Source organism: Sus scrofa, chromosome 12 (assembly GCF_000003025.6).
Source record: "Sus scrofa isolate TJ Tabasco breed Duroc chromosome 12, Sscrofa11.1, whole genome shotgun sequence".
Classification (NCBI taxonomy): Eukaryota; Metazoa; Chordata; class Mammalia; order Artiodactyla; family Suidae; genus Sus; species Sus scrofa.
In genome coordinates, this window is record NC_010454.4 from 4,656,908 (window position 1) to 4,670,872 (window position 13,965).

At 55.6% G+C, this 13,965-nt stretch overlaps 1 protein-coding gene and 1 long non-coding RNA gene across 7 annotated transcripts in view; one reads left to right on the forward strand and one right to left on the reverse strand.

Annotated features, from left to right (window-relative positions):
* Positions 1–1,641, forward strand: part of LOC110255964 — a 44,538-nt gene extending 42,897 nt beyond the window's left edge. For 3 of the 4 annotated variants that reach the window (XR_002336974.1, XR_002336972.1, XR_002336973.1), the window contains exon 6: positions 1,384–1,641. This is a non-coding gene — a long non-coding RNA (uncharacterized LOC110255964). The other variant, XR_002336975.1, reaches the window with a different exon arrangement.
* The window catches only part of MGAT5B (mannosyl (alpha-1,6-)-glycoprotein beta-1,6-N-acetyl-glucosaminyltransferase, isozyme B), a 74,725-nt gene that overhangs the window by 1,534 nt on the left and 59,226 nt on the right, over positions 1–13,965 (reverse strand). Inside the window, exons 12-16 of one of the 3 annotated variants that reach the window (XM_021066558.1) lie at positions 8,890–9,051; positions 7,698–7,844; positions 7,441–7,557; positions 1,869–1,939; positions 419–675 (exon numbers count right to left, since the gene is read on the reverse strand). In XM_021066558.1, the coding sequence (XP_020922217.1) occupies positions 419–675; positions 1,869–1,939; positions 7,441–7,557; positions 7,698–7,844; positions 8,890–9,051 (754 nt within the window). Of the gene's footprint in view, positions 1–418; positions 676–1,868; positions 1,944–7,440; positions 7,558–7,697; positions 7,845–8,889; positions 9,052–13,965 lie in introns of all 3 variants that reach the window. The other 2 variants (XM_021066557.1, XM_021066556.1) reach the window with 2 other exon arrangements.

The window sequence follows — 13,965 nt, forward strand, 5'->3', positions numbered from 1 at the left end:
AGGCAGTCCCTCAGCGGGCGGGGCGGGCGCTGCCCCTCCCCTTCCACACCCAGAGGAATGTTCTAGGAGGTGCCAGGATAAACCCGGGCTGCAGCTCCTTCTCCACCTGCTGTGAGAGGAGAGTGGCCAGGAGGGCGAGAGCCACCGGCTGACCCCCCAGGAGGAAGCCCGGGCAGCTTTGGAGGCCTGGACCTAGTCGATGCCCGGACAGGTTGGGCAGGGGGTTTCCCCTAATGGTTTAGGGCAGAGGCTTTGCCAAGAGTGTGGCAGCTGTGAGGTGAACCCCTGCCCAGAAGGTCCCTTCTGGATCCTTCCTGATTCTCGGGAACGTTCAGTGGCCCCCGCTGCTGGCAGAGCCAGGCAAGGTGGTTAGGGAGTGAGGAGCTAGAGGGGACTGGGCAGGGCCCGGGCTTCTTACTTCTGGAAGGCGTCCTGGCTGTTGAGCAGAGGGAAGAAGGAAGGCTCGCAAACCAGCCCGTGGTCCAGGCAGGCGTCCGTGCAGGCCCTCCCAGCGGCAGCCAGCCAGGCCCGGAGGGAGCGCGCTGGGGGCCAGGCCCCCGGGGCCAGGCTGGCGTTGCGGGCCCACTGAAGGTGGGTGGCATTGGGGGCCAGGACGAAGGGGCTCCGTGGGGCTTGCGCCCCTGGCAGGGCAAGGCCTGGGGCTGCACAGAAGTCCTGCCGGGAAGGAAGCAGGGTGAGAAGGGGAAATGGACACAGGTGCTGCCGGCTGGCACCTGGCCATGCCCTTAGAGTTTACTCAACGCAGGCAGCCCTCGGGCATCTCCTTCACTCCCGGCCCCAGGTACTGATATGGCTCAGCTATTTGATGGAAGAGAGGCTCAGAGAGGTCAAGGAACCTGCCCTGGGCCTCACAGCTGGACGGCGGAGGCAGGATCTGAACCAGGGCCTGTCTGCGTGCCTTCTACTACACCCCACGGTGGGGACAGGGGCGGGCTGGCCGGCGGGGCTCCCCCTGCACAGGTCAGTTCCAGCACCAGGCAGGGCCCGGCCCATGCTTTTCTGAGTCTCATCCTGACGTCCCTTAGGGATGGGAGAGGAGTCCGGGGCCTGGCCCTCCCTGGGGGGGCCTCGGTGTCCCCATCTGTAAAGTGACAGAGTAGAACCATCCTCTCAGCCCCCAGTGGTCACAGGGCGCTGGGTGGGGGGCAAGGTACAGACAGAGGCCACAGACACTGAACATCTCACGGTTACAAACCAACCTCCATGGGGGCCCACAGCCCTGACGAGCCCTGAAGCTGTTTTCCTGGCATCACCCAGACACACGTGGAGCCTGGAGAGAGGGGCTCTGCTGGGCCCCCTACGGGGACAGGGGCTTCCCTCCTTCCCCCTCGAGCATTTTGGGTTTTTTTTATGTCTTTTTAGGGCTGCACCCAGGGTTATGGAAGTTCCATAGGAGGAGTGGAATCAGAGCTGCAGCTGCCAGCCTACACCTACACCACAGCCACAGCCGCCAGATCCAAGCCACGTCTGCGATCTACCCGACAGCTCACGACGAGGCCAGGGATCAAACCTGAGTCCTCAGGGATGCTAGTTGGGCTCGTTACCACTGAGTCACAACGGGAACACCCTCGATTGTTAAACTTTTAAACAACGGTTCAATAAACATGAGCAAAGTCTGTGCTTGCGGGCTGTTATGGAGCTAAGGCTCTAGCGTTGGGGGCCCTGGGCAGGGGCGCCTCAGGCCGGGTCTCGGAGCAGTCTGGCCCAGCTCTTCTCCAACCCCTCAGGGAGGGAAACAGACTGGAGAAGACCCTGGGAGGAGAGTGGACACGGCGCCCCAGGCAGAGGCGGGGTCCTCACTGAGGCCGGCTGGGGCCCCAGAGGCAGAGAGCGGGGGACCCACCTACCTGGTGCTGGATGTAGGCGTGGATGCGCTCCAGCATCCCCTCGCACGTGTACTCGTAGGGCAGGTAAGGGTCTACCTGTGGGAGAGACGGGCAGACACATGGGGCCGGAGCCGCCTCGGGCCTCCCAGACCTGGCTGGGCATTGGGGGCAGAGATCCAGGGGCCTTTCACGTCCGACGTGCAGGGAGCCGAACGCGCCCTCCACGGATGCCTCATTCTCTGCCTCGTTCTCGATGCTCCCTCCAGGGGTGCTCCCTCCAGGGGTGCTCCCTGGCCCCCTCCTGGCCGCACTGAACGTCTCTCCTTTCCATAAAGCTCGGGGTTCCATCCCCTCCTGAGCTGTGATGCCTGCTCTTCCCCAGCAATCCCTAGATCCCTCCTCCCTCTGAGGCGCCACCTCCTCCAGGAAGTAGACCCTGAGTGCCACCCCCCCACCTTTGAAAGGATCGCTTGCCTTCACCCCCACCCCAGACTTCCCCCGATGCAGAATCGGCTCTTGTGTCATCATTTCTGATTTGTCCTTCGTCCCCCTCGGATGATGAGACACTTGTGGGCTCTGGGACCATGACTTGTTCACCACTGAACCCCTGGTGCCTGGCACAGGGTCTGGAAAACAGTGGCCACTCTGGAAATAGTCCTGGAATGAAAAGGCACCCCCAGCTCTGCCTGCGTCCTGCCCAAGATGCGGACGGAAACAAAGGGCGTCTCCTAGCCTGATGGCATGAGATGACAGCTGCGAAGCCTCCTGCCCAGACCACGTACCTGGGGGGCCACATGAGACAGGCACCCCCAGATGGAGGCCACATACCGCCAGTCTAAATATCAGAGTTGTAAAGCAGCCCACGCTGGGGGCGATGGGAGCAGACGGATTGAGGAGCAAGGGGAGTCGAGAGAAGAGGTGAGTGGGTCCCCCAGCTCCTCCCCAGTCTTCTCACCTGCCCCCCCCACCGCCCCCTGTTTACGTCAACACTCGGTGGCCCAGCACACAGCCACCTTGGAGGAACCATCAGCCAGGTGGGCAGTCCAACCCAGACTCAGAGAAAGGTCTGTTTTAGTCATCGACACCCCCCACCGACCCTGGCCCACTCCCCAATGCGTGTGTGTTGACACCACGCCCAGCCCAGCCCACCTGCCAGTGACATTTTCCTGCCAGCAGCTCCAGAATCAGGAAGTCTTGGGGCAGGAGGGAGATCCTGCAGGTCGGGCCTCCTTTCTCATCAGAGACGGGTGTGTCAGGGTCCCACCAGCCTGTGCCGGCTCCTGACTCCTCAGCCCCCACCACGAGGGGCTGGAGGCCCGTCCTGGGTCCTCTGGCCAAGGGCACATCCCCTGATACTCAAGCTGAGGAGCGTCTCAGGGAAGCAGCAGCTGCTACCAGGACTGACTCTCGGGACAAGACCCCCACCCATCTGACCTTGGCTGCGGTTCTGACTCCCCCAGCCCTGGGAGCAGGTGTTCTTAATCCCAGGGCCGTTCCGGAGGCCCAGAGAAGCCCCAGGTCCACATCCAGCCACCACCTCAGCCACACCAACCAGCCAGTCCCAACCCCAGCTGACCACCACCAAGGCCCCGGCTGCCAGCCACTGCAGCAGCGGCTTGAGGCCCTGGTTATAAATAAAACTCCCTGGAGAAGAGATTTCCCCTCCAAACGTCACTCTGCCTGCTCCTGGTAGCAGCAGAATCATCCCCCTGGTGGTTTGAAGCCCATCACGGGGTGATTCAAAGGCCCCCCGTGCGAGGGGCACACTCGCAGTATCCATATCCCACCTGCCAAGAATCTCCCGCCGGGGAAGCCAGCCTGGAAATCACCCCCATTAGACCTAATTACAGGTGTGCACGAAGATCAGGCTCCACAGAATGGAAGGTTCTGGCCCTGCCAGAATCACCAGCCTGTGATAATGAGAGTGAGAGGGGGCCAGGGAGCAGGCGCAGCATCTCTCTCTTCCCCTGCCTTGCCCCACCCCCTCCCCAGCCCCTCCCCAGCCCCTCCCCTCCCCTGCCTAGCCCCGCCCCGCCCGCCCCTCCCTCGCCCCGCCCCTGCCTCGCCCCGCCCCTGCCCGCCCCTCCCTCTCCCCTCCCCCTTCCCTGCCTCGCCCCCCTCCCCAGCCCCTCCCCTCCCCCTTCCCTGCCTCGCCCCGCCCCCGCCCGCCCCTCCCTCTCCCCCTCCCCGCTTCCCTGCCTCGCCCGCCCCCTCCCCTCCCCTCTTTTCCCCTCAAATGGCCTCACCGCAGCCGGAGAGATGCCTGAAGGGCAAACCCACCGAGGCTGAGAGACTGAAAAGGGGTCCCCACCTGGAGCCTCCTAGGCTGCTGGTCGGGTGCGGACAGCTGGGCTGGTGCCTCAGGTCCCCCTCACGGCCTCCCCCTCCTGTCAAAGGCCTGGTGACTTGCCGAACAATCCGAATCCCCTGACGGTGGTCCTCCTCCCCTCCTCAGCTCCTGCCATCTGTTCCTAAGTCAGTTTTCTAAAATAGGATTATCGGAGTTCCCCAGGGTGCTTGTTTAAAATGCAAACTCCTGAGTTCCCGCTGTAGCACAGTGGTTTAAGAACCTGACTGCAGTGGTGCCGGTTTGATCCCCAGCCCCGAGAAGTGGGTTAAAGAATCGCAGATGCAACTCAGATTCTGGCCCTGGCCCGGGAACTTCCATGTGTTGTGGGTGCATTTATAAAATTTTTTTAAAAAAGAGCACACTCCAAGGCCACACCCAGTCCTTTGAAATCAGAGGCTGGGGATGGACTCAGGAATCTGCTTTTTTTTTTTTTTTTTTTTTTGCTTTTTAGGGCCGCACCTGCGGCATATGGAAGTTGCCAGGCTAGGGGTCGAATCAGAGCTGCAGCTGCCGGTCTATACCACAGCCACGCGGGATCCGAGTCACATCTTTGACCTGCACCACAGCTCACCGCAACACCAGACCCCCGACCCACTGCGCTGCTTGAACCCCCATTCTTGTGGATACTAGTTGAATTCATTTTCAAATGTCGGCGATAAGAGGCCAGGTAAAGCCTCTGAAAGACAGGAGTAGGGGTGGGAGGGCTGGTAGGTTTGGGGTCCAGCTGCAAGTCAGCCCGGCAGATTTGCAAAAGCTTAGCTCCTGGACCCTTTCGCTGTTATAATTTTTAATTAACTAATTAACACAATTAAACAGATGTTCATGTTGAAAAAAAAAATCAGAGAGAATGCAAAGTAGGTTTTCCTCCAACTGCAGATGCCCAGCCCCTTCCCCAGGGCAGCCGCTGTGATCAGTTTCTCGCATGTCCCACCGGAAACACCGCGTGGATAGGTGAGCATGCGCACACACGTGCAGCCCCCAACACACAGCCCGAGCAGGTCTGCGGCTGGGAACACGCTTCGACGGGGCTGGGATCTTGCTCACTGAGCTTACCAACGGCTCTTGGAGGTGGGGCCAGACCCGAGATCTGGGGGTGCACAGATGCCTTCCCAGTACCACCACCCCCCAACCCTGCAAGGGAAGCCTCAGAGGATTGCTTTTGCAGGGGTGGGGAGAGGGAGTGGGAGGCCAGTGCAGGGTAGGAGTCCCCTCCAGGGCAGCTTCCCACAGCACCCTCCCCCACCACTGCTGCCTGTGGAGGAGGGGTGCAGCCCCCACCTGGGGGGTAGAGCATAGAGTGCCGCAGGGGCTGGCCAGGCTCCAGCACTGACTTCTTTCTTTGGTACAGAACCCCCCTAGAGCCCCCCACCTAAGAGCTGTCTCCAGCTTGCTCAGCCCAAGTGTCAACAGCCAGCATCCCCAGGGGCAGCGTCAGCCAGGGCAAACACCCCAGAATCCTCATTTCTCCAGGTGAGATCCACCCGCCCCTCAGGGGTCCCCTGGCATGGAGCACCAGGTGCCCACAGGCAGGGGTAACCTTCTCCATGACATACCCTGACTCGCTGTCACTCCAGGACCCTCCTTCCTGGGAGCCCCTGCCCCCCTCAAGAAAAACCTATTTCTGCTCAAATCCCTGCCTCGGGTCAGCTCGAGGAAGAACCCGTCCGTGGCCTGGAGAAACTTCCAGCAGAGGAGGGTCCGCTTAAGCTGATGCTTAAGAGGGGGGTGGGGGCTCTCCTCCCACACTGATGGAGAGTCCAGGGTTCAGCCACTTTGCAGGTCAACCTGGCCACGTCTGCTACACTAGAGATGAGCCTGGCTGTGGCACAGTGGTTTGCTCGGCACTGTTACTAGAGCAACTCACACGCAGATGGGAGGAAGGATGAGGCTGTGATGCTTCAAGGCAGCGGGAAGCAGGCAGAGATTTTCTGGGGCCATTTGCTGAGGGGGTGGCTGAGTGGGAGGGACTGAAACCCAGAATATAGGAGGGCATTAAAAAAACACAACCCTGCCTCGCAGTCAGGCCAACCAGGCAGGCCCTGGACCCAAAGCTAAGCCCTTAAGACCCTATGGGGGACCTACGTATGCCTGCTGGCCTCGGCCCCAAGCCCGGCAGTGCCCCCACCCCCGCTCCCAAGGCACGGCTCTCCCTCGTGGCCCCTCCAAGTCCCATGTTCTCCCATTCTGCCACAAGGTCACCGCAGCAGCGGTGAGCTGCAGGTTCCCTCCGTGAACGTGGCATTGGGCCGAGAAGGCGACCCAGCAGGAATGGTTATTTTTGCTCAGCTTGGTGTCTGAGCTACAGCGAGAAGTGGGTCCAGAGGGATTGTGGGGCGTTCACACAGTCTGACCTTGTCTCAAAATGAAGGGACCCATGAGAGCACAGGGAGCCGAAGCCACAGAGGTGCCCACTGCCAAGGAGATATGCTATACAAGCCCCTCCTCGCCCTGCCTCCCCCACAAGGCACCCCCCCACCCCAATATGCACACACCTGCTCTACCCGACTGCTACCGAAAGGTGGCGACACCAACACCACCCAGACCTCTCTGAAGGGCAGCGCGCTTCAGCCCCACCCAACGTGCCGCATCTGAACTTGCAAAGCACCAAGATCCCAGGTGCTCTCCATGCACCCGTTCTAGTTCGAGATAATGCGCCACAGAGCACGTCAACCGGTGCAGCCGCGATGGAAAACAGTGTGGAAGTTCCTCCAACAAACCCCTAAAAGCAGAGTTGCCATGTGATCCAGCACTCGCCCTCCCAGGCATCTGCCCAGACAAAACTCTAGTTCAAAAAGATACACACCCCCCTGTGTTCACAGCAGCACCACTGACAATAGCCAAGACCTGGAAACAATCTAAACGTCCATTGATAGACGAATGGATAACGAAGATGTGGTGTGTACACACACACACACACAGGCACACACGCACACGCACGCATGCGCACAATGGAATACTACTCAGCCATAAAAGAGAATAGTGCCATTTGCATCATAGAGGATTCTGGATCCAGGGCTGCCACGTGCGGTTGTACAGGCTGCTCCCTTCACAGAGGTATCTTTCCCACCCCCACTCCCTCAACACACACACAAACCCAAGTTGGTGAGTGGGGTCCGCGTTCTAATGTGCCGACTCTGGCCTGCAGGTCTGAATTGACCTTTTTTTTTTTTTTTTTTTTTTTCTAATTATAGCAAAGACCCACAGCATGGGCTACTGACGCTCCCGACCGGCCCTGAGTCTCACCTGGGTTCCCATGATGGCCTTGATGGCTGCTTCAAACTCCTCTGAGTTGTTGTAGTCGACGGTCCACACGTGGGGCTTGCCAATGAAGTTCTCCGCGTAGGGGTGCTGGGAGAACACCTAGCCAGGGCACAGAGCCAGGAGGCGTCTCCTGTGTCTGCCAAGCCGGGCTGGGCAAAGGGCAAGTGCCCCCCACCCCTCTGCCCCATCTCCCCCTTCCAAGAACGGCAGGGGTCCCACCTCAGACCCTCCCCACTCACCTCCCTGGAGGTGGGTTTGCCTCTGAAGAACTCGTGGTTGAGGGAGCTGTGGGGCGGGCTGAAGCGGGACTGCAGGAAGACACAGCCATTGGCGATGGCCTCCAGGGGTGCAGGGCCCTCATAGGGGAAGCCAAACCCTATGAAGAGCTGAAGAACCGAGGTGGCACAATGGTCAGGGAAGGCAGGGCATCCCCAGGAAGCTGGGGGTGAGGCTGAGGGGGGGGGCCATTCATAGCAAGCGGCTGGGGCACTAGAGAGCCCAGACCAGCGGTGTGCCATGGCCACTGTGAAATGAGGAGGCCTAGCTAGGTCATAGCAATGGCCTCTTCCTGCTCTAGGAAGACTGTGATTCGTGGAGGATGGGGAAGAGAAGCCTGAGGGTCCCCAAGTTGAGGTTTCAGATCCCCTCGTACAGCTGACCTCAAGGGACATTTAACTCACCCCCAAAACATTCATTCAGCACCTAACTTGTGCTGGGAGTACTCACAGGGGGGGCCTCCTGGAGGGTGATCAATAAATGATTCTGAATCTAGAGTTGCCATGTATGGTTGTTCAGGTTGCTCACTGCACAAAGGTAACTTCTCTCCACCCCAACACACACACACTCCCCCCACATGCATATCCAAGAGGCCTTAGGAAAGGGGCTATGGTGACATCAGGAGAGGACCTGGGAGGACCAGGAAGCTGGCTAGCGACCCTATGGACTCAGCTGACACTTCAGGGCCCAACAGCAGGGTCATGTCTACTGTGCCAGCCACTGCTCCAGGGACACAGCTCGAGGGCTTCCAGAAGCAGTCGGTCAGAACTACCAGCCTGGTGGAAGTCCAGCCAGGATGCTACCCCTCCCTTTGCCCCCAGCCTGTCCTTCTTCCCCCTCGGTGGCTCTGGAAGCCACACCTGACCTAGGAGTCTGCTGGGCTGGACTGGTATTAAGGGGGCACAGGCAGGCAGACCAACTCCTCTTTCTCATCACTGAGTCCCACCCAGATCCCTTCACTGTGGGGCCTCAGTGAGCATCCCCACCTCTGCCCGCGCCCCCCGGGAACAGGACACGAGGCTCAGGGCATTAGAGCATGCTGGGGCATGTCCACACAGAGAAGGGGCCACAAGTGATGGTGGCAGGATGTACCAGTGACCTCTCGGGCATCGCCGGCGGGGCTGGGGTGAGGATGGAGGAGGGGGCGGGGCTGACCTTGGCCTTGCGCAGCAGCTGCTGGAACTCGGGCTGCGGCAAGAGGCCGTGGTTCTTCACGAAGGCAGGGACTTCGGGGGGCCGCTGGCTCTCGTAGTACACGGTGCCGTGGACCTCCATGTACTTGTTCAGGATGCTCAGGAACTTCTCCTTCCCCTGGAGGAGCAGGAGGAGGAGGAGATGCGAGCCTTGCTCCGACCGCAGAAGGCAGAGCTGGCTGAAGAGACACCCCTGGCCGGGAAGTCAGAAAACGTGGGGCCAGTCTCAGGTCGGTCCTTAACCTGCTGTGGGAGCCTGAGGCGGCTCCTCTTCTCTCTGGTCCCCAACTTCTCTATCTGTGAGGTGTGGAGCTTGGACTAGACCAAAAGTTGGTTTCAGGACTATTTTTAAGCCATGGACCTGTTTTCTTTCCAAAGGTCTCCAGTGGGGACCAACACGTAATTGCACCCAAGTGGAACTGCTTGGCCTCCCCGGAATCCCTGGTGACCTCCGAAGACCTCTGGGGAGCTGGGGGAGCAGTCAGGAGCCCGGATCATCCACCTGTCCGTCCCTCATTCAGCCATCCCTCCATCTATCCAGGCATCCACCCACTTGCCATCCATCTACCCTCCGTCTGTCCATCCCTGTTTCCCTCCTCTACCCACCCAGCATCCTGTCCTTCCATCCATCCTCCTGCTCGTGCCCCCACTCATCCATCCAGCCATCCAACCACCCGCCATCCCTCTAGCCACCCATCTCTCCCTCCGCCCACACACACATAGAGCACCTGCTACGCGTCGGCTCTGAGCTGGGGACCAGGAGCACAGCAGGGAGAGGACAGCGTGCTTGTCCTTCTGGAGGACACCGAGGGGACCCCCCAAACCAGCAACTCCGCTCCTCCACACCCAAGAACCCCACATTCAGGCTCTGCCTCCCCTCCACCCTCAGGGGGCTGGGAACAGGCCCAGCCTGCAGGGGAAGCGATGGAGGGAAGGGAGCCCTGGCAACCAGATAACACCCCAGCCTTTGGGCACCCATCTGACCTTAGGGCCAGGGGGGCCCTGAGCTGGGAGCTGCCGTCGGTGTAGGGCCTCACAGCTTGCGATCAGCTGCTGGGCTCTATTTTTTTTTTTTTTTTTTGGAGTTTTTTGAGGCTGGCAGAAGAGAAGGGATAAGTTGAGGGGGAAGTAGGTTCCAGATCACGGAGAAGGGTGGGTGGGGCTCTTGTCGGGGAGGGTTAGTTCTCAGCAGGCCAGCAAGTCAAAGAAGCCACAGTTCCCTGTGTCCTGCTGGCTAACATGAGGTCAGACGGCAAGGAGCTCCCGCCCAGGTTTGGTTTATACACCTCAGCTCTTGAAGAATGCTAGCAATGAATATCTGAATAATTGTTAACAATTCACATTTTGAAACTCGAACTGTATGAATTTTTCAGAAGGAAAAGGTAACGCAGACCAGCCCTGCCTATGAGATGGACCAGGAAAGCCCAGGAAGTGTGAAAAACACCTAGGGAGGCCCTGAGGCTCCAGCACAGAGCAAAGAATGACAAGGCCAAGACCTGGGAGAAGGAGGAAGAGATTGCGGAGGCCAGGGCTGAGGGCAGCCTCCTTCCGGGGGTGGCGGGGGGGGGCACCGCCAATTGCAGGGGCAGCGTCTAGGCGGCTGGGCAGACCTGGGGGACGAAAGTCAGAGTTCGGGGGCTGCCGATGAGAGACAGCCCTGATGGAAACTCCCCATGCTGGGTCGGAACGCTGAGCAATTACACCCTAGAAGAAAGGGCGGACCAGAACTCGAGCAGCTCTTGCTGGGGCTGAACCCTTTCTGGATTCGCCTCCATCACTGCCACCGACAAAGGTGATCTGGACCCGCTGGGCTCCACGGCCATAAGCCAAGACGAACAGCAAACCCTTTCTGGAAGGAGGGCGCGTCATCCTTGACCTCAAATTTTTTTCTACCATATTTCTTTGCCTTTCTTTTTTTTTTCCTAAGGCCACACCCACGGCATATGGAAGTTCCTGGGCTGGGGTCAGATAAGGAGCTCCAGCTGCCAGCCTACACCACAGCCACAGCAACACCAGATCCGAGCCGTACCTGTGACCTATGCCACAGCTCACGGCAATGCTGGATCTTTAACCCACTGAGGGAGGCCAGGGATCCAACCCGCATCCTCACAGACACTGTGTCGGGTTCTTAACCGGCTGAGCCACGACGGAAACTTCTTTTTCTACAGTTTTTCATATTCACTTTCTACAACTACCCCTAACTCAAAAAAAGAAAAAAAGAAGACGAAGGAACCAGTGAAGTTCCAATCGAAATCCCAGCAGGGTTTTTTTTTGCTGAAATTGACAAACTGATCCTAAAACTCATTTGGAAATGCGAGGACCTAGAATAGACAAAATACCTTTGAAAATGAAGACGAAAATAGTGAAACTTACATCACCTGATTTCGAGACTCATTAAAAAGCTACAGTAATCAAGACAGTGTGATATTGACATCAAGATGGACAGAAAGATCAATAGGACAGAACAGAGAGTCCAGAAAGAGACCCACCCATGTAGGGTCAATTGATTTCTGACAAAGATGCAAAGACATTTCAGTGGAGGAAGTCTAGATTTTTCAACAAATGGCCATGGAACACTCGATATCCCTATTAAAAAAAAAAAAAAAAAGAGATGCACTATTCACAATAGTCAAGACATGCAAACAACCTCAGTGTCCATAGACAGATGAATGGATTAAAGAGATGTGGTGCATATACACCGTGGAATACTACTCAGCCATAAAGAAGAGCAAACTAATGCCGTTTACAGCAACATGGATGCAACTAGAGATTCTCATACCGAGTGAAGTCAGTCAGAAAGAGAGAGACAAATATCATATGATACCACTTATACGTGGGATCAAAAATATGGCACAAATGAACCTATCTGTAAACCAGAAACACACTCACAGACATAGAGAACAGACTTGTGATTGCCAAGGCGGAGGGAGAGAGAACGGGAGGGGCCAGGAGTTTGGGCTGCGTAGATGCAAACTATGACACTGACAGTGGATGGGCAATGAGGTCCTGCCGTAGAGCACGGGGAACTATATCTAGTCTATGGGGTAGACCAGGATGGAAGATAAGAAAGGGAACGTATCTATATGTATGACTGGGTCACTTTGCTGTACAGCAGAAATTCGTACAACACTGTAAATCAACTATACTCATAAATGTTTTAAAAAGGAGAAGACAGAAAAAGGAAAAAAGACTTAAATCTATATACTTGATATCATAAATAAAAGTTAACTCAAAATGGACCATAGATCTGAATGTGAAACCTGAAACTATAAAACCCACAGAAGAGAACATAGGAGAAAAATCTTTGTGACCCTGGATTCAACAAAGATGTCTTGGTTACACCAAAGGCACAGCCCATAAAAGAAAACACTAGACTTCATTAAAACGAAAACCTTTTGCTCTTTGAAATGTGCTGTTCAGAGAAAGACAAGCCACGGCCTTGGAAGAAATATTTGCAAGCATCCATTTATTAAATAACCTCTATCCAGAACATGTAAAGAACTTTTTTTTTTTCTTTTTAGGGCCACACCCACAGCATATGGAGGTTCCCAGGCCAGGGGCTGAATTGGAGCTACAGCTGCCAGCCTACACCACAGCCACAGCAACTCAGGATCCAAGCTGTGCCCGCGACCTACACTACAGCTCACGGCCACGCTGGATGCCTGACCCACTGAACGAGGCCAGGGATCGAACACGCAACCTCATGGATACTAGTTGGATTCGTTTCCACTATTGCAAAGAACTCTAACAATTCAATAACAAGAAAATAACCCATTTTTTTAAATGGGCAAAAGTTTTGAAGACACGTCACCAAAAAAGATACATAGAAGATAAATAAACACACAAAAAGTATCTTGAATGTCATTAGTCATTAGAGAATTACAAATTAAACCCACAGTAAGAGAGCACCGCACATCTGTTGAAATGGCTAAAATTACAAAGACTGACCAGGCCAAGTGGTGACGCATTTGTAAAGGAACTGGAACTTGTGTATAGTGCTGATGGGGTTGCAAAATGGTACAACCGCTTTTCCTAAAATGTTACCCATGGTTCAAAAATGTGACCCAGCTGTTCTACTCCTCGGTATTTACCCAAGAGGAAGGAAAGCATATGTCTATACAAAGACGTGTGCTCAAATGTTCCTGATAGCTCTATTTGTAATAGCCAAATACTGGAAACAACCCAAATGTCCACGAACAGGTGAATGGAGAAAGGAAGTGTGGCCCATCCATGCCGTGGAATACTACTCAGCAATGAAAAGGAAGGAATTATTGTTATGTGTGAAAATGCAGGCCAAAAATGAGCATATACCATATGATTCCACTTACATAAAATTATGGAAAGTGAAAATGAATCCACAGTGACGGAAAGCAGATCGCTGACTGCCTGGCGATGAGGAGGAGAGGAGAGAAGAGGGAAGGGATGGCAAAGGGAAGGAGGAAATTGCAGGAGTGGCGAATCTATTTGCTCTGGGTTGTGATCATTTCACAAGTCAGGAGCTATAAAGCCATACATTTTAAACATGGTTGGTGTGTTGCATAACAATTTCCCTCAATAAAGCTGCTAAACTCCCAAAGACATTCTATGAGGCCACCATCACCCTCATTCCAAAACCAGACAGAGATACCACCAAAAAAGAAAACTATCGCCCAATATCATTGATGAATATAGATGCAAAAATTCTCAACAAAATCTTAGCCAACCGAATCCAACAACATATCAAAAAAATTATACACCATGACCAGGTTGGGTTCATCCCAGGTTCACAAGGATGGTTCAACATATGCAAATCAATCAGCATCATACACCACATTAACAAAAAAAAGGTCAAAAATCATATGATCATCTCAATAGACGCAGAAAAAGCATTTGACAAAGTTCAACATCCATTCATGATCAAGACCCTCGCCAAAGTGGGTATAGAGGGAACATTCCTGAATATAATCAAAGCCATTTATGATAAACCCACAGCAAATATAATCCTCAATGGGGAAAAACTGAAAGCCTTCTCACTCAAATCTGGAACAAGACAGGGATG